The sequence below is a fragment of the Athene noctua genome, chromosome 1, assembly GCF_965140245.1.
Source record: "Athene noctua chromosome 1, bAthNoc1.hap1.1, whole genome shotgun sequence".
NCBI classification, from domain to species: Eukaryota; Metazoa; Chordata; class Aves; order Strigiformes; family Strigidae; genus Athene; species Athene noctua.
The window spans coordinates 50,444,262-50,464,953 of NC_134037.1; the positions used below are offsets into that span (position 1 = coordinate 50,444,262).

Here is a 20,692-nt window from a genome sequence, read left to right on the forward strand (position 1 = left end):
ACCAGACATCAAATGACTTTGCTACTGGTTTTGATTTTCTGTGTGATAGGCCTTCATTCTGAATCATATCAGGCAGTGAAAAATGGATTGTTTAAGTATGTTATTCCCCAGGAGAGATACCTTTGGTTTAGGGGTATGTGAGTACATCTTTTTTCTCATTGAAGAACACACATATTGTAAAGTTTTTAGATGCCTCTTTTCCTTCTGCGCCTTTTAGAAGACAGGACAGAGAGGGGCTGTTAGTTTTTTAAAAATGCATCCATGGGACAGCAGTCAATCCCCAATTTTACTCTTGAGAAAGCTTTACATTCACTCTAGGTTATGTCAGTTGAGAAAAAAACAGGTCTTAAGCTGTGCTGTTTTATCTGTTTGGTGGTTTATACTTCTTTAATTCTCTTCTAAATGAACAGCTGAACTGAAAAACATTTTACTGATGCAAAACTAATTCTTGCATCCTCAGCTGTTCCTACTTCTAGTTACTTACAGGAGTGAAGCCTGAGGTCTTGAGTCTCTGGAGAATCATGCATCTCCCAGCTCTGCATCTGGTTTTTTTTGGTGTCTTTTTTCTGTGTGTTTAAATGTCCTAACTCTGCCAGGAGCTGTCTCCTCTCCCTCTCTTTTAAAATTTCTCATGCTTGTTGTTAGCCGCAGGGGCTTAATTCTCTGGAAACTCCGAGAGTGATTAATCATGATAATTTGTGTTAACTTTAAAGTCAAACTTTTTTTTTTTTTTTTGTGCAGTCTTGACTTTTTATTTTCTTGTTAACATTTCTTTCTGTTTTCTTGTTAACATTTTTCTTAAGTTCTTATCTCAAAAAATCTTGCCTGTCTACATAACAGACATTTATGCACCTGATTACTCTGAAGGATATTCCTGTGTCCACAGAACAAAGCCAGCTGTATGAAATCACACATGGTATATGAACTGCAGAAACTTGACAGGTCACTAATCATGAGCATAATCTTATACTTTCCTTGCCTATTCTTAAAATAACTATTCACAAGATATAGTGGTCGTGTCTGAGTGGTCTGGGAGGTGCAGAAGTGCTGTCTTGCTATAAAGAAAAAAGCTGGTTTACTAATTTTCCTTAAGATCCATTGAATTGAAGGGGTATGTGTTTAAGAAAGTGAGATAGATTATGTGGGGTTGGCCTCAAAATGATTCACATCTGTAGGAAAGTCTCGTTAAGTTTTGTGTTGGCGTTTTTTTTCCCTATGTTTCTCTCCACAAGCACATTTTGCTAATGAGCAAAATGTTTACTGAGCCTACATGGTCCTGTAGACCACATTACTTACCTGTATCTTGGAAGAGGTGGTTGTGCATCTGTTTTAACTGTCCTGTGCAAGTTTTTCCCTCGGGTGTGCAAGTATGCTCTGAGTACACTTCAAGCTCATGGTGTCCAGTCTCCTGACCAGCTGTGATTGTGTCACAGTGTGTGCTGGGTGCATTGCTGCACAGCCTGCCAAGTCTTCATGCAGTACTTTATGCAGCCTCTTCTCCACACTTGGATAATCATTGTGTTCTCTGACATTGAAAAGGTGGTGCAAAAGCTGTGTCAAAAGCTTTGTCATCTTCTCCCTGCTGCATAAGGTGGTGATTGGCTTCTGGAATTAGTGCACTTATTTCTTTTTGGATACAGCCATTAGTAGTCTTATTTTTTGAATCTTTAGAATATCAAACAAGACTTATCAGGTTATCTTTGTCAGCTAGTGAACAGGAATGCAAGAGCTCTACCACAGAACATTTTTCTTAGACTATGCCTGTTTAATTAGAGACATATTTATTGCGTTACCAAAATAGCTGGGACTTTTTTTCCAGAGGAGGTCTTAGCCTTGTATGGGTATCAATACCTTCATTGTCCTTCTGTCAGTGAAATTCTTATCCGCTCATCTATTTATTATTCCTTTAATCCTACATGTATTTTGTAAGAGAAAATGAGACTTCATTGCTCACGTTCCTATCTGGCTCAGGTAGGCAGGTCTGCTCTCCAGTTTATCCCTGTGCACCCCCTGTAAAACGCCAGAGCTCTTGTGCCTCCGCTCTCATGGCAGGAGGGGGATGTGCAATCCAAACCTGCATTTTCTCCCTATCATTGTATGGAGCCTGGATGACTCCTGACAACCGGTAGATCCTGCTCCTCGCCTTTCTTATCTATAGCAGTTTTTGAGTCTCCACCTTCAGGTGGAGATCGTTTTTGGCTGAGTGATTGAAATCTCACTGAATAAGGGTTGGTGTCATTCCAGCACCGCATCGCAATTAATTCTGCGAAACAATGTGAACACTTCTGCTCAGTTTAAAAAGTGAACGTGTTCTCCAGCCTGGTGGAAATAGAGCACAGCGTCTACTCTGTGTTCTCTCCACTGGTACTTATATCTTCTCTAATTCTCTGTTACAGTGATTTCAGGGAGCTAATTAAGGTGGAACTTTGAGTGGCCTTGCAGGTGGGACTGCCATTCATGTTGATGACAGCGTGCTTGCTACTAGTACATTTTTGGGAAGTGGTGTGGTATTTTGGGAATTGCAGAGGACGCTAGTAACAAATCTCTCCTGAGGATTCACCATGTTCCTACACAAGGTTTTCAAGTTATTTCACAAAACAATTTCATCTACTGTCTTCCGAAGCCACATTCACCAAAAGCTGAGTCATTCTCACACATAGAGACAGTTTTTCAGTTTTTCCTGGTAATTTCACTTCACTGCATTTCCACAGCTATTTGTAGCTATAACTGTGTTGAAGACAGCACAGATAGATGTTGACCCACGCTTAGGTCAATCTACGAGTAATCATTAGAGTTCATTTAACCAGATCTTGAGCAATTGCTCAGTAATGTTGCTTGTCCTGTGCCTCTTCTCCCGATTCTGCTCACTTGCCCTCCGAACAGGTGATTTCTGTGGAAGCTGCTAGTGCAAGAACTGCTGGGCACATGGATGCGATGTAGGTACTGCCTGGGTTAAACAAAGCCTTTGTAGTTAAATATTGCAACATACCTGTTCCTGTGTAGCATAATATGTACAAGAGATATTTGCAGAACTCAAGTTACTGGCAAGTAATTTTTTCTGTCAGCAAGAGCTTTCTAGCTAACCTTTTATTATACTTTGTAATGGGCACCTTGTGTGGCCTAGTGTTTCACTTGGCCACTGTTTATCTATTTGATCAAGCTAGGTTATGGAGTTAGCTTTAAATTACACGTTTTTGCACATGCACATACACATGTATGTAAACGGTGATAAGGCAAGATTCAGTTTGTACAGTCAAGGAGGGAAAATCTTAGAGAATACTGAAGTTGCACATACAGCTGTGAGTCTAACCCCGTTTTATTTCTCTAATTTGTACTTACTTGATTTTTATGATCACCTACTATTATCAACATAATGTGTTGTGCTTTCAGCTACAAATGGCTGCATCTTACAATAGTAGCAAAAATAAATGTTGGTGTGAATATGGTCATTAAGATATGTCACTGAAAGGAGTCTACATAAAGAAATAATACATAGAATTTATTGTTTCCCACAACTCAGCTGTGTTTCTTGCATCATAGTTACTATGCAACATACCTCTGATTTTAGCCTTTGGAGCTTTCTCTTTCAAACAGTCCAATAAAACTGGAGCCTAGAATTTGTTTACTTCTGGTATTAAAAGCAAACAGCTCAGGGAGCTGGCAACTTTTATTGGACCTGAAAAAGATGGTAGAGATTTCGGGCTGTATTTTGTTTATTGTGGGTTTCAGTTTTTGGGGGTACTGAGCTGTTGGTGTGGGGAGGGGAGGGTTGGCAGCCTTCACTGATGTTAGGAGGTCTGTGAGACAAGACTTTTGCATTAATGCATCAAAAAGACTGAGTGAAAACATAAATATATTGTAGTAAACAAAAAAAGACTTCAATTTTTATACAGTTATGGTGTTTCTCTCCTATGAAGTGTAATGTTACGAAGAGGAAAAGTCTTCAGCCAGAACTGAGATGCCGTAGAAGACTGTTTTAATGTTATTACAGATGGGTACAATAGAAATAAACTTCTTGGAAGATAAGAAAACATAACTACTGCAAAAGCCAGTGTCCTTGATCTTGCAGTACCTTGACCTGGAAAGGGTATTTGGAAGCCAAGATAGTCGCTCAATTGTGCTCCCTTTGTGAAATAACGTGCTTCTATTGAAAGAAGGACAGGGGAGAGTCTACAACTCAAATCATGATATTGAAAAGATATTACTAGGTGATGCAGCTAAACCGTAAATGTGTGTTTGGAAGGATTTCTGTGGAATGTTTGCCTTACAACTGCATCGGAACTAGTCACCTGCCTGCGTTTCAAAATGAGATGTGTCTGGCATGTCTGAGGTGTAACCAGCCCACAAAAACCAAACAAATTCAGAATTAACAGGCTGATACTTCTGGGTCTGCTCTCCCCCATGAGTGTTGATAGGAGCTGTGTCAGCAGATTGTAAGAGGAAGGACTTGTCCTTAAGGAACCTCTTTGTGTCTTCCTGCTGCAGCTGGTCTGACCCTCTTTTAGGAGGCTTCAGAAAACATTTACATTCTTTGGCAGAGCATGCTAAAATTAGGGTATAAAAATGACAGATTCAATATTGGAGTCTTAAATAATATCTAAGTAGTCTTGCATTGTGTAATCTGAGCAGAAGCAAACGTTATTGTCATTTAATTAATGGAGTTGCATGCATGATATTCCAGTTTCACAATTACTTCCTCAATAAATATAATCATAACTATAGTAATAATACTATTTTAAAATTAAAGTTTTTCAAGCATTTCTGAGTACTTCCCCAATACCTACGCTAATATATAGTTTATCTTTTATAGTTAAAATCCTTTGTCCTCTTCCATAAAAATCACTTTAATCTGCCTTCCATTTACTTTAGAAGGGTTTTGCTGTTTTCTAATTTGTATCACTGTAAATTCAGAGGCATTTCGTTGAAACACAGAACACGTCCTTTGTAACAGAATACAGCTTATGCTTTGATAACAAAAGTGGCTCTGAACCAACCATTTCTGTTGGCTTTTAAAATGCAGCTGTGTAGTGAACTAGTTTACACTAAAGTTACAAATGTAATTCTGATAGAATTGGATCTAATTGAGATATAGCTGACTATAATTTGGTAGAAATGATGGGGTACTAGATTATCCAGTACTAGATTTGAAAAACTAGTAAATGTGTAATAATGTAAAAAATTAATAGCTAAGGAAGATTAACCAGAATAAAAAAACATAGAAATACTAGAGAACTTGAATCATAAGTCAGGAATTGTTAATATGGTGTAAATGTTGCTGTTTAATTTTGGTTTTATAGTAAAGGGAAAAGTGGTTTGGTTTTACAGTATAGATAATGTTGTGAAAATAACTACAACTTAAAAATAAATCAGTCCCAATAAAAATTTCAGCCTATATATATCACTTCTTTGCTTTATGAGCAATGACATTTGAACCCTACCAATTTTGTCTTATTTTTGAGTGCATGGTGACTTTGATTTTAGTAAACAAATATTCTAACCAGTATTTTATTTTTGTGTTTCACTTATATATTGGCATTTTAAATAAATGGAATTAAAAATGAAATAGTAAATGTAGATTCTGACCTCCAAACGATGTAGCAGCATTGGTGTATTGCCTGGTGATAAGTCATGCCTTGTATCATTTGTGCAGGACCTTGCACGGTGCAATGTGAGTCCTCAGTGGGAACTAAGGACACCTGTACCATGAAAGTAAAAACAATATTTGCCCAAAAGCTTGAGAACAGTTAGAGAGAGGTTCCTGTTTACAAGATAATGGCTTTTTATCTTGGGATTACTTAGGGCATAGTTACTCCCAGTTGGCTAAAATATCATCCATGCTCACTCATTCCCTCACTCCGCAGCTCGCTGTAGCTTTCAAGCAGACAGCTTTCTTCTCTCTGAAGAATTAGAAGAGGTCATTTGAAGCATGGAGGGGCTTTGCACTAATGCAGCTGATGGCAGTTTTCAGAAAGCATCCTCCACAGGAGGGATCTTGGATTTCTGAGGCAGGGATCCATGAGGCTGCAGTCATGGCACTGTGCTGGGCTGGCAGGCTCCATTTCTCAGCCCGGGGCCTGGGAGAGGTGGTGGTATGAGGACCAGTTCTTTGGGCTCCAGCCTACATCGGTGGCTGGGACCAACCAGAGGATAAGGAGGAAAAAAAAGGAGGTAGCGGCAGGGGTGGACTGCCAGCATAGTCCAAGTCAGGATTGGACTGCAAACCCTTGTTTTGCTTCTGGGACTTGGGTCACTCCTGTGCCTTTGCAGCCTGGGAAGAGAGGAGTTGGCTTTCCTGCAGCTTTGAGAACCTGTAGCCACTGCAGCTGTCAGCCAGCTCTTCTCCACAGATCAGTTTTAGCTTGAATTGTCAGTCAGGTCATTTCCCCAGCCTCTTTATTGTAGATTATCACCTTCTGGCATGGCCCAGCTCTTCCACCACCCTATCCCCTGCCCCTTGAGAAAGTCAGCTTGTTGAGTTCCAGCATAATCCAACAGCATCCTCTCTCTTATCTCCATTCTTCCTCCCCACAGTACTACCTCAACTTACTGATCACAAGTAAGATTCTTTTTGTTCTGGGTATGTATTAACCTGTGTCTACCAACACAGTCCTGCTACCCTCTCCTCAACCTGGTGTTCATTACCTTGTTGGTAGCCACCTGTTAGACCACGCTTTCAGGAAGAAAGAGGCAAGTCAGTATAATCGGGATATATTTTGCTATGAGAATAGGGTGAGCTGAACTGTCTCAGTAGGTTCAGGGCTCCCTCTGTACTGCTGACTTGCTGAATTGTTTGTATGAAATGCCTTTGTTTAGTGTCAACCTGTGGCTTCTGGTAGTTGCCCACAGTGTTAGTCGTTCTTCTGTTTAATGGTGAGACATGAACCACTCGATTTCTTATGTTAAGCTGGGATGCAAAAGGGTGGATGAACCATTTTTTCTCAATATTTTCCTGGTACTATTTTTCACTACTGGTATCCAATTTAAAGGTCAGCTTCCCAGAGACAGATGTTAAGGGTCTGCAGTAAGAAAACATGACTTTCTTTCAGGCCATGTTCATGCAAGGGATAGGGAAAGATGCATGTGCAGAGAGAGATCCTGCTACACCTGAATTAGCAGAGCACAATCTGGGCCTAATTTCTTTTTAATTATATGCAGTCTTTTGGAATGGTAGGAGGTGGTGAGGGAGGTGGGTAGAAAACCTTTATATAGCTAAAACCCCCTGGCATAGGGCATCATCATAGCCTTGCATGGGGGTGTATAGAGGAGCACAGAAACAAAGTTTATAGACTTCGTAGGGCAGGCATGGAAAATAGAGGTGCAGCAGTTGTTTCTGAAAATGTGGTTAATGACACCAGAAAGGTAGAGTAAATCTGGAGGAAACTGTGGTTTAGTTTTAGGCGAAATAACTCTACCACTGAGTCTGTGCTTTCTACCAGAGTACGTTTTCAGTACTTGAAAAATGAAGCAAACTGTGGGGGTTGAACATTGCGTCTTCCTGTGCTTTTACACTTTCACCTGTGTTTATGGGACAATCTACATTGAAACAGACTGATTTTTAGATCTGTTGGAGAACTATATTCCACTGTATTCAGTGTGCTCTTTAAAATGAGTGAATCATAGCCATACTGTGTTCTGTCCTCACCATTAAACTCATAGGAGAGGTGCCAGACAGGAGACAGCTCAGCCACATCCATCATACAGGTTGCAGTGTATTTGTATCCCATGTGGAAGAAATGAGAGAACTGGGCTTAGTGGCATTCATGGATTTTCTGGTTTGCCCCCTCTTTTTTTTGGCCTTCTTTTTTTCCCTCCAGAAGAGGGGAAAAAAAAGGTCTAGGACTCTGTGTGTCATCTCTTTTCTTCAGATCATAGAAGACAAGCTGCAAGAATAGCTTGGGACCTCTGCCTTGAAGGTTTGGGTTTTTAACAGAAAGGAGGCTTGAAAAATACTTTGCCTAGGTGGACATATGAAAGTACACAGCGGACCGTTGTCATGTATTTTTCAGTGTACAGCATGTTGTCAGGGGAAGAGGTACATGGTGCTCACAGTCATGCTAGTTTTTTCCCCTCATCGGGAAGTTTTGCGCTTGAGACACTTCACTGAAATGAACTGAATATCAGGATGCATTGGAGAGCCTGTTCATCTGGACCTCAGGCCCTTGTCTCATGGAAGATTATCTTCCCAGTAAAAATAGAGTATAATCTGCCCTATTTATTGAATGCATAAAACACCATGTTCATTTGTTCCTAATTTTTGTGGGAAGAGCCTTTGGGCTTCTGCAAAACTGCCTTACAGCAGATGAATATTTGTAACAGAAAATGAGGTAGTTTCAGTTGCCTGAAGTGTCTGTGCTTACCTGAGGGTGGAATTAGCTCAGTGGTGAGTGAAGGAAGGGAAGGGGAAGGGCCTCCATCCTGGGGGGATTTGTAGGGCTCCCAAGGGCAGTGTGGTCAGCCAGTAGTGAGGGAGCACTTGTGAGGAGGGAGCCTGGAGGTGTCTGACCATTGGGAGACTGTCAAGAGAAAACATGCTTCTCAATAGGTGGCTTTAGAGAGGGTATTATAAACTGTCTGGGGTTAACAGTGTGGTTTCAGGAGATCACTGAGGCAATGTAAGTGGTAAATGGGCAAGGTGCTGCACAGGACAGCTTTACCTGCCATGGCTGCACACTTACGTGTCTTCTGTTGAGGTGTGCTGGTAGGTTTTTTGAGTCTGAATAGAACTGATTCAGGGAACAGAAACAGCAGAAAACCTGACATTACCAAGAAGAGGTAAACGGTTTTCATCCTGAGTCAATGTGAGACTAAGGTGGGGGAAGAAGAACTGTTTCTTTGAATTGACTGAACTGAGTCCTAAGACTCATATCTTGTGTCTAGCATGACTGATGAGAAAATACTTAAACTAAGAAATGGGAGAAGAGGCTGGCTTGATTTTCACACCTGGTATTAAAGCACAGAAGAGGGAAAATTGGGTAAATGAGAATTGCACGTGCAGTAACTCAAATTGTCTATGCAAAGGAGCAAAGGAAGGGGGAAAACTAGTAGTAGAAGACTAGTTGTGTAGGTGCTATACTAACAAAAAAATATACTTACTATAGCAAGAAAAAGAGGATGAGGTCAGGGAGGAAAAGCAAATAATATGTTTATTATGCAGACTCTTTTCATTAGTATACAAAACTAGAACAGCTGGTGCTGAATGTGTAACCAGATATAGAGGCAGCGGAAACACAGTCAAATAGCATTCATGGCCGGAATACAGATACTGAAAATAATATAGAAAATTAGTAAGGTGTTGTGAATGAAGTGGCACCATGTAAAGAAACACAGTCAAATAGCATTCATGGCCGGAACACAGATACTGAAAATAATACAGAAAATTAGTAAGGTGTTGTGAATGAAGTGGCACCATGTAAAGAAACAAACAGTAGCATGGATGCAGCAGAATCTGTTTGATCAAATTCACTTTGGGAAGGAATTTTGAAAGGCCTGTTGTAGGCATGATCGCTAGTTTAGGATTTATGTACAGACAATGTAAAAATATTATGAGAGGAATAGGCCATGTAGTAGGTCAGATCCTTATTTAAGCACAAATGATATTATAATTATGTGGTATTTCTGTACATGACAGACAGTAGTTTTCTTACCAAAAGAGTAATTCAGAATAGAAGCTGTGTTATTTCAGATTTGGAAGGACCTTATAGAAAAACTGATTATTTAAAAAATGAAGACAAAACACAAACTGGGTTAATTTGGTTTGTTTAAATGGGTTGATAAAAAGCCAGTAACAATTTTTTTAAGGCAAACATTATTTAAATTAGGAGAACTGTTAGGTGAGCTGAAATACTGGAGGTTTAAATGGAGAAAAGGTTCAGCTTGAATCCCAAGTAAAGGAAAAGGATAATTGTGAAAAATTACCCAATTCTTCTAGCAAAGAACCTTCTCCTGGAAGGGATATTGGTAGACAAAAGAGAAAAGGTAATGTGAAAGGAAGGAGGCGTAGATTATCAAAGGAAGTCACTTCTTGCAAGTTGTGGTGGAACAAGAACTGAAAATATTAACCTGAGTTAGAATTTACTTAAAATTCTTTTAGATTAGTAAAAGTTTCTTTAGACATATAAATAAATTGAGAAATATCAAATCCTTCTGTTGTATAGGGAGGGTGGTCTTGAATTAGAGAAAGCCTTTTGTTCAAAAGCTAAATATACCTTTTTGCACTTCTCAATAAGAAGGGTAACAGTGTGGGGACAGTGACAGAATGATGAATGGAAACAAGGTTATGAAAATGACTACGGTCGAGGTGGAAATTCAAGACAGAAACAAATTCCAAGAAATTAAGGATGTGAAATTGCAGTGTACCAGCTGCATTGCAGTTATTGTTTAAGTACCAGTTCTTTCCCTACTGTGAAGTTACTAGCAATAGCTCATCCTATCTATTAAACATTATATACATGTAGCGTACATGGTTCTTCACTACCTAGGAGCTGAAGTGCAAATCTTTGTGAAATAAAGTGGTTTGTAGCTTTATTTTTAAAGTAAGAATAATTTGTATTATGTTGTGCTAAAAAAAAAAAAAAAAAAAAAAAAAAAAGAGATGCTAGATTTTTCTTTTTTACATAAAATATTAAGGAATGCATTCTCATCTCAAAATCTGCCATTTCTACTGTGTATGCCCTGGAGCTCGTTGAATCTCTCTGAACAGATTTAGCTCACTGGGAAAACAAAGTCTATCCCTGTTTCCTCTTCCTCTTACCCTTCCTCCTCTTTTTAAACTGAGTTTGTTTCCTGTCAGATTAGTGAGTTAAATTGGCTTATGGGGAGGACCAAGAAATGCCAGATTTGTGCAAGATAAGCCTCTAGGAGCAGCAAAAAGTCCTTGAGGCACTCAGTGGGAGCGAGGGCTAGTCATCTTGTGGGTGCCTGGCCTTCAAATTCTGTGTCAGTGCAGCAGAGCTACGCATTGCTCTCAGAGGGGCTGTTGTTCAGTGTAGTGGATATTTTTTGGTCTGTTTTAGCATTCTGCCTGCAAAAATACATGATCTTCACAAGCCTTCTAATATGAACTTCTGGTGAACAGCAAAGGTCTGTGCAGTGGGACTTGTATCATGCAACTGATGGTATTTTGCAGTGCTTCCCTTAACATTTGCAATGTACAACACTTGAATTCTGGTTTTGACCTAATGCAAGTAAGAGCACTAGTATAGATCCAGTGTAAATTGTTTTACTTCTGTGTCCTTGTTTGTACTCCTGCTTTACTCAAAGGTTGCTAGTTCTTGATGTCACTGTACAAGGTTGTTTTGGAGAGAGTTTCTTCAGTGCACTTGGGCTTCAGAGTATTCTTTCCTTCATGTCTGGATTTAATTGTAGATAATTTTGGAGGGAAAACTGATTTCTTACTTTGGGAAACCCGGCATACTGGTGGCATCTGGTCATTGTACCGAGCAATCAATCAATCACTAGATAAAAAGGGGCAGAAATGAGAGATATATATATATATAAAAAAAAAACCAAAACCAACAAACCAGATCTAAGCAGAATGCCACCAAATAACTCCCCTCCCAAAGAATTTAATGTCTGTGACAGCAGTTGTTCACAGCCCTGACTAGAAATGTTGTGAGGCAGTGCGTATGGGGACCCTGTTCTCCCATACCTCCCCACACATTAATAAAAGTAATGTATAAGTATCAGAGGTGATTGGGCCCCTGTAATGAGGCTTAATCCCAAACTTCCTTTCTTTTGTAGGGCTAGGTGAGAGTTGTAAGCACTCCCTGACACTGTGCAGGAAATAGTACTTTTCTTTGGGACCATCTTGCTAATACAGTTTATATGTGTTACATTTTGATTTTTGTTTCATAGTAGGAAATGCTTTCCAAGAACTTGTGATCATGGATTTTTTCACTCTGTTTTTTGTTGTTGATAATGCTTTTATGAAATTGCCAGCATTTTGGACCAAGCCACTGCTTGTGGCAGAGACGTGTGAGAGAGACTTCATGTTATAGGGTAAAATACCAAGAAATAATAGGATACCCATTAAGATAAAATAGAAACGGCCCTGTCAAGTTAACAAAGAAAAAAGGAAAAAATCTTTAGTCTGAAATCGCTGTATTGACTGCTGGTAAAAATAACAGCAAAGTCTCTGACAGCTGAAAGAGAGAGAAAGGAGGAAAAGCATGTTGCTTTTAAGTTTTTCCCTTTGTTCATTGGCGGCGTGCCCATAAACCCCATTCATGGCTCTAGAAATGGTTCGCTGACTTGAAACTCTGGCTGCTTTTAATTGTGTGTGTTTTATTTGTTTAAGTAATGTGAGGAAAATACTGACTTAGGTCTCTCAACATTAAATTATTAACTTTAGAGACATTTTTTGTCCAGCTCTTCAGACAAGTTAAGAGGAATTCAGGTATTAGATTTGTTTTGCTGGTTTCGAAATGCTGTTTTTTCACTATGGCTTTGAATTGTTATTGCACCCTCAGAGAATCTCACCATGAGCTGTCTGACAGCATAGTAGTATACATTTACACAGTAAGTCAGACAGCATCACATCCATCTATAACATTGAAAAGCTGTTGGGATGTGTTCAAGGAGAGTACTGTGCAGTGGAGTGGGTTTTTTCCAACATTTTCTGTTGTTAAAAGTGCTTGAAAAAACCAAACATGCAAAAAAAAAAAAAGTACACTCGCATAATATGGGATTTATGAAAGCATAATTGTTCTGTTACTTTGGCTTTTAAATATATTTAAAAATCCCACTTGTAAATGTAGTGCTTTGAAAAGTTGTTCCTAAAAGTTAAGTGAAAAAAAAAAAACAAAACCAAAACATTTTAGTGTACTAATAAATCCCTGGTATAGGTTGCATTTTAAATAAATACTTCTTTCTTTTGAAGTAAACTAGAAGACATAATGTTACATGCAATATCAAATGTCAGTCTTTTGGCATTTGTTTTATAACAGTGAAACTCAGGAAGGAAAAATGCGTGAGTCTTGCTGAGACTTAACTATATCTTCATTAAGTTGTAATTAAACAAAAAGACAAAAGCATTCATGCCGTGTTCGGTATTACTAAGAAATAAGGGCTTATGCTTATCTGCTTGAGGTTCCCCTTGTGATTAGCACCCACCCATGTTGTCACGATTGTCTAGTTTTGGAACAGTAGACTATGTTTTAGTTTGGGACAAAATACATGTTGTTCAGTTCTTTCCTTTTAACAAGATTTCTCCTGGTGGCTGCTGAAGACTGAAGAGGTGTGAGTGGACCTGGGTATGGATTCATGCCACAGGCAGAATCTGTTGTTTCGGTTGATGAGTGGTGGTATCTTCTTTAGGCATCTTCTGAACTTTGATGTTTCCTCATTGTAACAAAGATTACCTTATTGCTATACAGACATTTCAAAGTGGAGGGCTTGCTTCAATTAATACTGCTTTCCTGAATGGTTTGTTTCATTGGTTTATGTAGAATTACTGTCTTCCAGTTGTGTGAGAAAATTTGCATTCATCCTTTTCCACACCTTGTATTTTCGTTTCAGAAAACAGTCAAGCTTATGATTTAGGGAACCTAAATATTATAGTTTCTTTTCTTTCATGTGTATCGCCCTACCCCATACCATCTCCCCCTTTTTAGATAGTGCTCAACCTCTCACCTAGAAAGTCAACTATTTGTCTCATGCTTCACAATGTTACAACATTTGGTGGAAGAGCCCCGTGTACTAGAGCTGCACAACTGGGTAAGCAAAAGCAGCCTTCATCCTAACCAGTGGAGCTGTGCTCTTGCTTACTTTTGGCTACTGAAAAAATTATAAGAAACTGAGTCCCTCAGTCAGACTGGCATTGGTAGTGCCTTGTTGCTTTATGAATGGTTGCTGCCGAGTAGACTGAGAACTCAGCTGGTCCAGTAATTGGGTTTTTTGGAAGCAAAATGCGTATGCTTTCACATGGTTTTATTAAAATAAATATTACCAATTGTTTTTTAATTTTTAACTTAATCTATTAGTGCTGTGAAAAATGGGCTTTGCAGTGGTGTCCCTTTTTAGAAAGACAGGGAAAAGCTAAGTGACACAGGTCCTCCCATTCTGCTGGAGAGCCAGGACCTGGAATCCTGTTTTCCAGTCTCACCGGGTGTGATTCAGCTCCAGATTAAAATATCTGAGTCACTGAAAAGTCTAGGTTGGGAGAGACCTCTTGAGATCATCTGGTCTAACCATTTGTTGAAAGCAGAGCCTTGGATTAGGTTATTCAGTGCCTTGTTAAACTGAGTCTTAGCTATTTCCAGCAAAGGGAACTATGTTACTTCTCTGGGCTTCTCTGTTTCAAATTCTTCTCATAGTGAGCAACTTCTCCTCATGTCTGGATGTAGTTTCCCCTGAAGCAGCTCAGGTCTGTTACCTCCTGTCCCGCTCTCCATGCATCCTTGTGAAGAGATCAGCTCCCTCTCTGTGTATGAACTATGAACTCTGTAGGTGTCAGTTCCTGTGCTCTGCTAAAATAGCACCCTGGTGCTGCAGACCTCCCATATGCATAACATGATTACAGGGAGCCCATGTCAGGGATTGCCATCTGATTTGAACGCATTTCCTAGTTGTACTTATCAGGTAGTAGATGTGACTGAAGAGTCAAGTATTGCTCCGCTCTTTTTGACATGTGACAGAGTGAGATGGCACCTGCAGTGAAGATTCCCTTCTTGACGCTGTGGTTCAGCCAACTGAATGCTGGAGAACAGAATAAGCAGCAGTCAGATTCTTCAGAAATCTTTGGAAATTCAGAATCATTCATAAACATTTTTCTCTTTGCTATGAAAAGTTCATGAGCAAAGAAGGAAAGCATGTTTCATAACTCTCCTGCAAAAACTTCAAATGTTTGGGAATTGATGGATTTTGTAATATTCTCTGTGAGTCCAGCTGATCTCATTCATGTAATGTGTAACTTCTAAGATAAACATTTAGTGCAACCAGTGTCTTATCATTTTACCTACCCTCCCTGAATTGTCTCACTTAGCTTGATGATCATTTCATTTATGAGTTTGATTCATCAGATTTGTCCTGGGATGTAGACTTACTATGGTACATATTTTATTAGGAATTGAGATGAGAATTGTCATTGCATCAGTATCAGTGGTGAGCTCCTGTTGACTTCAGCTTGTCCAAGATCTTGCTACTAGAGTGTAATATCAAAATATTTATCAGTATGTGTCTCTCTTGCCCTGATGATAATATTTTCCTTTTCTGTGAATGAAAATACAAATCCATACCTAAATCGTGTTAGCTAGATAAGAATTTTGGGGTAGTGAACAGAAATTTAGAAGCACACTAGGGATATTTTAATTGGCCATTTCAGTGGACTTTGTTCAGAGTGCCTTCTGTTTCTCATGTTTGTTGTATCTTTGATTCATTTTCAGAGCAGCAGAGCTATGTCCCAGATATAAGGAATACAAATTATAATTTTGATCATAAACAAATTAGCTCTGAAGTGAACATTTGCTCTTTCCATTTTGTTAAAAAAGCCTTTTCAGTTCCTGATGCCCATTAGGAGTTTTAAGAATGCAGCATTTTCTCTGCTTCTTGTATCTATAGCATTAATAACAGAAAAGAAAAATGTTATTTCAGTTTTGCTGATACTGAAAATAGGTTCTTGTTACTTGTTTAGTGTTGAATAGTGTTTTCAGTGTACCCATGACTATAATTTGTAGTATCGTCTGCTATAGCTTACACAGAGGGAACTGTTATTCAACTTGTATGTATTCTAGGATAGTAGACAGGATAGTTTGTCCTGTTGATTATGAATGTAAATATTGTGTTTAAGGCAATGTTAACCAAGAGTATTTTTCCTATTTACAGAGCAAGCTTTACATGGAAGGATTTAGAAGCCTAAAAGAAGGAGAACCAGTGGAATTTACTTTTAAGAAATCTTCCAAAGGCCTTGAATCAATACGGGTAACAGGCCCTGGTGGGAGCCCCTGTTTAGGAAGTGAAAGACGACCCAAAGGGAAGACAGTACAAAAAAGAAAACCAAAGGGAGATAGGTAATTACCTTACTTTGCTATTCCCCTGCTTTTTTTTTCTTTGCAAGTTTTTCTTGAAATTATGTTTTCAGCATTTATTCATTTGTGAAAGGAAACCCTTCTATGTAAATTCGGGTTTTACCTGTAACCTAGTAATTTGATTAAAATTATGAAGCTGTATCTGTACAACTACATAAATCACCCACTTGACTGTTTTTACTTGGGAAGGTTTTATTGAATTAGATGGAGCCTGCAAAGGAATGTAATGTTATTTTGAAAATAATGCTGTTAGACTGAGAAGAGAGGTCAGTCTGAATACAGGTGAAATAACATCATGTTTAGGTGAGAATTGTGTATGGTAAAGAGACTGTTGTGTGCAGTGAGGTTTTAAACTGTGCATCCGTAGTTTTATACAGAAGAAAGTGTAAGTGGTGCAGTCAGGATTGAGATGAACATAATTTGATTATATTTTTACTTAGTGAACAGAGAAAGTATTGGGTGTTTCCAAAGGTTTTAATGCCTGGTGGTCTGAAGATCTGTTGTAATAATATTTTACAAATTTCAAGTTAGTTTTGAGAGTGGCCCTCCTTTACACACAAGTGCAGCAGGCTGGCCTGCAATGTTTTACTATCTGCCTCTGATGGCTTGAAGTTGTGTAATCCTCTTCATTACAAAGCCACCTGCACGTGGTTCCCCAAGGACAGCCTTCCTGCCCCAAAGCTCTTGTATTTAGGTGAATCTCCCTTTTTTTTCCTCATGGTATTGCTCAGCCCAGTAGCTGTAATGACTGAAATCAAGGGGAATATATAGTTTGTGAAAGATCCTAGTAAGAACATCCAAAAGGCCAAGTTCTGCCTGCACTATTTCATGTATGGCGTGACTGAGAGGTGGCTCTCTTCCATTGCAAATTCTGAAGCAAAGAGTAGCATGGGAAAGAGGGGATCACGTGAAAAGGCAGTGTAGCCCAGCCTCGAGGAAATGGGTGATCAGAAGCCTTTGCCGGCTACAGATGAACTCCGCTTGTCCCCACCTCTGTTAAAAGTCTGCACATTTTTTTTCTTCTCTTTTTTTAATTAAGGACTGGAGACAACTTGATAGTTGTGCCTCTTTCACCTTCTTTGTAAAAGCTAAAGGTCGTGAACAAAATTTATTGCTGCTGTAACAGATCAGAGTCCATAACCACAACAAGGAGAGACTTTGTAAGCAGGACAAAGCCTTCTTTTTGATTGCTCACCATATCTGGCCTTTCAAGAGTTGTGTTGCATCCAATGGTTGTGAAAAAAATCTGTTGGTTTTGGTTTTTTGGGGGGTTTTTTGAGCTAGGCTTCCAATATAGTTTTTCTTTAAACCATTGGTTTTTCATGGACTATAATTACTAATCTGTTTAGGGTGTTAGCATTACCATTGTTTTTGATGTTCCATACTATGGCAACAAATAAAGGCGATGGTCATGTAGTCATGGTCCTGTTGTCCTCTTTGTTGCACATGTATATGAAGGAAGACAGTTCTTGCTTCAAAAACCTTGATGTTTAAATGGACAGGTTGTAAGTAGAAAGGAAAAACTACATATTGCAGGAGAAAGGGGTTAGAACAAATGTAGGTATCTATAGAGTACAGTGTACTCAATGGAAGCAGTACTTCCAGAGTGCAGTTCATCTCATTCTAGGCAAGCATCTCATATACTGGCAATGAATCTCGCCTTGTGGCTGTTTCTCTTCAGGGACTGCAAAGGGAGCCTAGCTCCAATGCTGTGGATACTTCCCTTACAAGTCTTTAACGTTAGGTGAGATGAATCCTACTTTCAGTGATGTTTTTTCTTAACTAAAGCATATAAAAAATTGAACAGATATATCCTGAAGAACAGTGCAGAGGGGCGATGTATGAGACAGTGTACTCTTTAATGTTCGCTTGCCTTTAAAGAAAGAAAAATTCAAAAATAAATTGATTTGAATATGAAAATGTGGGCAAAAACATCTACCCACTTCTGTCTCAAAATTCTTATGCTTAAGTCATAAGACACCAAAAAAGTCTGACATTTGAAATGTTTGAAGTAGCACTGACATTATCACTCCTTTGCTTGAAGGAAAATGAGTTTTGATTGAACCAATAAAAAAAGTGCATCTCTAACGTGTAGTGGAAAATTTCTTGAAGATTGCTGTTGTACTGTGATAACTGCCTCCATTTATGAAAGCTAATTCCAACTTCTTCTGTTCATTTCTTTTCTACGTTATCAATGTAATAGTGTAAGGACCAGCCTCAGTGCATCTTTTTGTATGGATCCTATTTGAATGGTTCCCTTGACTCTATTAATGGTGTATTAAGGCAGAAGGGAAGACTGACAGAAGGAATTAGAGATAGCAAAGGTGAGAAAAAGAAAGGGAAAAGAAGCAGTATAAGCAGAGAGGAAGAAAAAGTCATGACACTGAGGTTACCAATATTGATGCTTGTTGGTAGATTTTGTGGGGCTTCCACAGTAGACTCAGTCTCTGTGATTTGCAGAGTATTGTTGCTGTGGAGACCTTGCTATGATAATATTTCCCCTTCAGCGTTACTGTGGGCCACATTAATTTTGTAACATAGGTGTGAAGTCTTCATAGCTGCTGTCAGTGATATTGGCCACTTCAGCATCTTTCTCAGCCAGTGTGCTAGCACATGCCAGTATGACGAAGGGAAGGTCTTTTGTTGTCCATGTGAAATGAAGCTGTGGCTATAAGCAGCCTGCAGGCTTTAGGTTCACAGACCTTACTTTAAGCTATTGTAATATCCATGGGGTTTTTTGTTTTGTTTTGTTGGGGTTTTTTTTCACTGTGTCTAGAGCAATCTGGGCTAGAGGGGAAGTTCCTAAATGAGACTCGGCTGGGATTTGCATCTGGCAAGTGCTGGGTTCAGAAGTGGTGTTTTATGGCAGAGATGCACAGTGGCAGGGCTGGCCTCTACCTAAGTCAGCCAGGGAATGAATTTGCAACGTGTTACACTGCAGCAGGTTGCAACTCCCTTTGTGGAAGCTCTTAACGCATGCCGAACACTGTGTTTTGCTCAACTTTGACAGTGAGCTGACACAAAAGCACGCTATGCTGCTTTGTAGGAATGACCGTGGGGAGCTGATGCAGAAAAGATAAAATACTCAGAATGTACACCTTAATCACCTGCTCATGAACTTGTAGACAAGTCTGTGAAATCTTGATTTAGAGTAGAACAAATGAAATCAGAACCTAGCCCACCATCTCAGAATAAACTTTGGAGGAAGGAAAAAAATACTGTGCTCCTTTTTTCTTTGTTGTTAAACACACACTCCCAGTGTTTGTACGTGACCTGAAATTAAACTGGTAAAGGACCATTTTATCAGTTGTAATTCTTTATTTAATATTATTTTTATAAATTCATACATTTAGCTGGGAAAATATTATTTAGCACAGTGTATATTTAAATAAACTTGACCTAGAGTCCTTTGGCACAATATTGAAAAAGAAAATGCATGATGCTCTCAGGACTAGAAGGCAGAGTTGTCTTTGGGACTTAGAGGTATTATCCAGTATCTCTAACTATTTCTAGTAGGAGCTCAAAGTTGGATACTTTTTCAGCAGTGTCTGCATTGCTGTATCTGCTCAGCTTGGTACTTGCTTCACGTGGAATATTGGGGGGGGGGGAGGTGCGGAGAGGATGACAACTTCTTTTTCTTTCTTGGTTTTGAAGTATTTACACCAAAATGGAAACAAGAAAATAATGCAAGAAGGAAGGGACAAGGAAGAAATAATTAAAATTATAGCTACATCTTCCAGTTCTCATTTATAACATTTCAGTCCTATGCTACCCTCTGCTAACATCACACTTGTGTCAGGGAAGCTTTCTAGCATGGGTGACCTGTATCAGTGGTTTGGATTTAAACATGTAATAAATAAGCAGTATGTTGTGAGATTTTGGGTTTGACATGAAACATTTCACTGACTTGGTTTATAGCACAGCCCTCTAAGTAAACTGTGAGGGTGGGAGTGGGAGCTGCTGGAAATGAGGGAACTTAACAAAGCATTGCCACTGGATAAACGGTGATGCTGAATTGTGTTCTGGGAGTATGGCTAGTGAAATAGCTGTGTATTTCTGGCTTAGTTGGTTAAACAGTAATGATCACTGCAGCATCAATAAACACTTCAAAAACCTTTTTTCCAGTGTAGACCTCTACAAAGGAGGGACAACTATTAAAGAAGTGGGTTTGTGTTAAGATGTAATAAATTGTATTTGCCAGTAACTCTTGGACATGACCAAAAGCACAATTTTCAATTGAATAAAAACATATTTCTAAACAACCAGTTGGGTGGAAATACAGACACTTAGGGAAGGAGGGATGTAATTAAATAATAAAATATGTCCCTGATGAACTGACACTTAAAATTAGTTTTTGTCTGAGTCAGACAGAAAATGAATTTAATATCTGAAGACATTCTGCAGATGATCTGAAGTCAGACTATAATAAGAAAATCTTAAAAATCTTCTGTAAAAGCTCTCAATCTGCACAAACAGCCACTAAACTGGTGTGATGGAGGCAGAGATGACACTGGTGGAGTACTGAGGAGGACATTTAGATTGAAATTAACAGGACTAGGAGAGCTAGTTTAGGACAGCAAAGTTCCATGATACAAAGTCACTTCAAACTTGAGATTATATCAATTCCATGTCTAGTGACTGAATCACGCTCAGGTGTATAATTTAATTTT

The 20,692-nt window shown here is 39.0% G+C and overlaps 1 protein-coding gene across 1 annotated transcript in view; it reads left to right on the forward strand.

Annotated features, from left to right (window-relative positions):
* The window catches only part of LIN28B (lin-28 homolog B), an 86,694-nt gene that overhangs the window by 31,290 nt on the left and 34,712 nt on the right, over nucleotides 1-20,692 (forward strand). Inside the window, exon 3 of the mRNA XM_074923186.1 lies at nucleotides 15,820-16,004. Within this exon, the coding sequence (XP_074779287.1) occupies nucleotides 15,820-16,004 (185 nt within the window). The remainder of the gene's footprint in view (nucleotides 1-15,819; nucleotides 16,005-20,692) is intronic.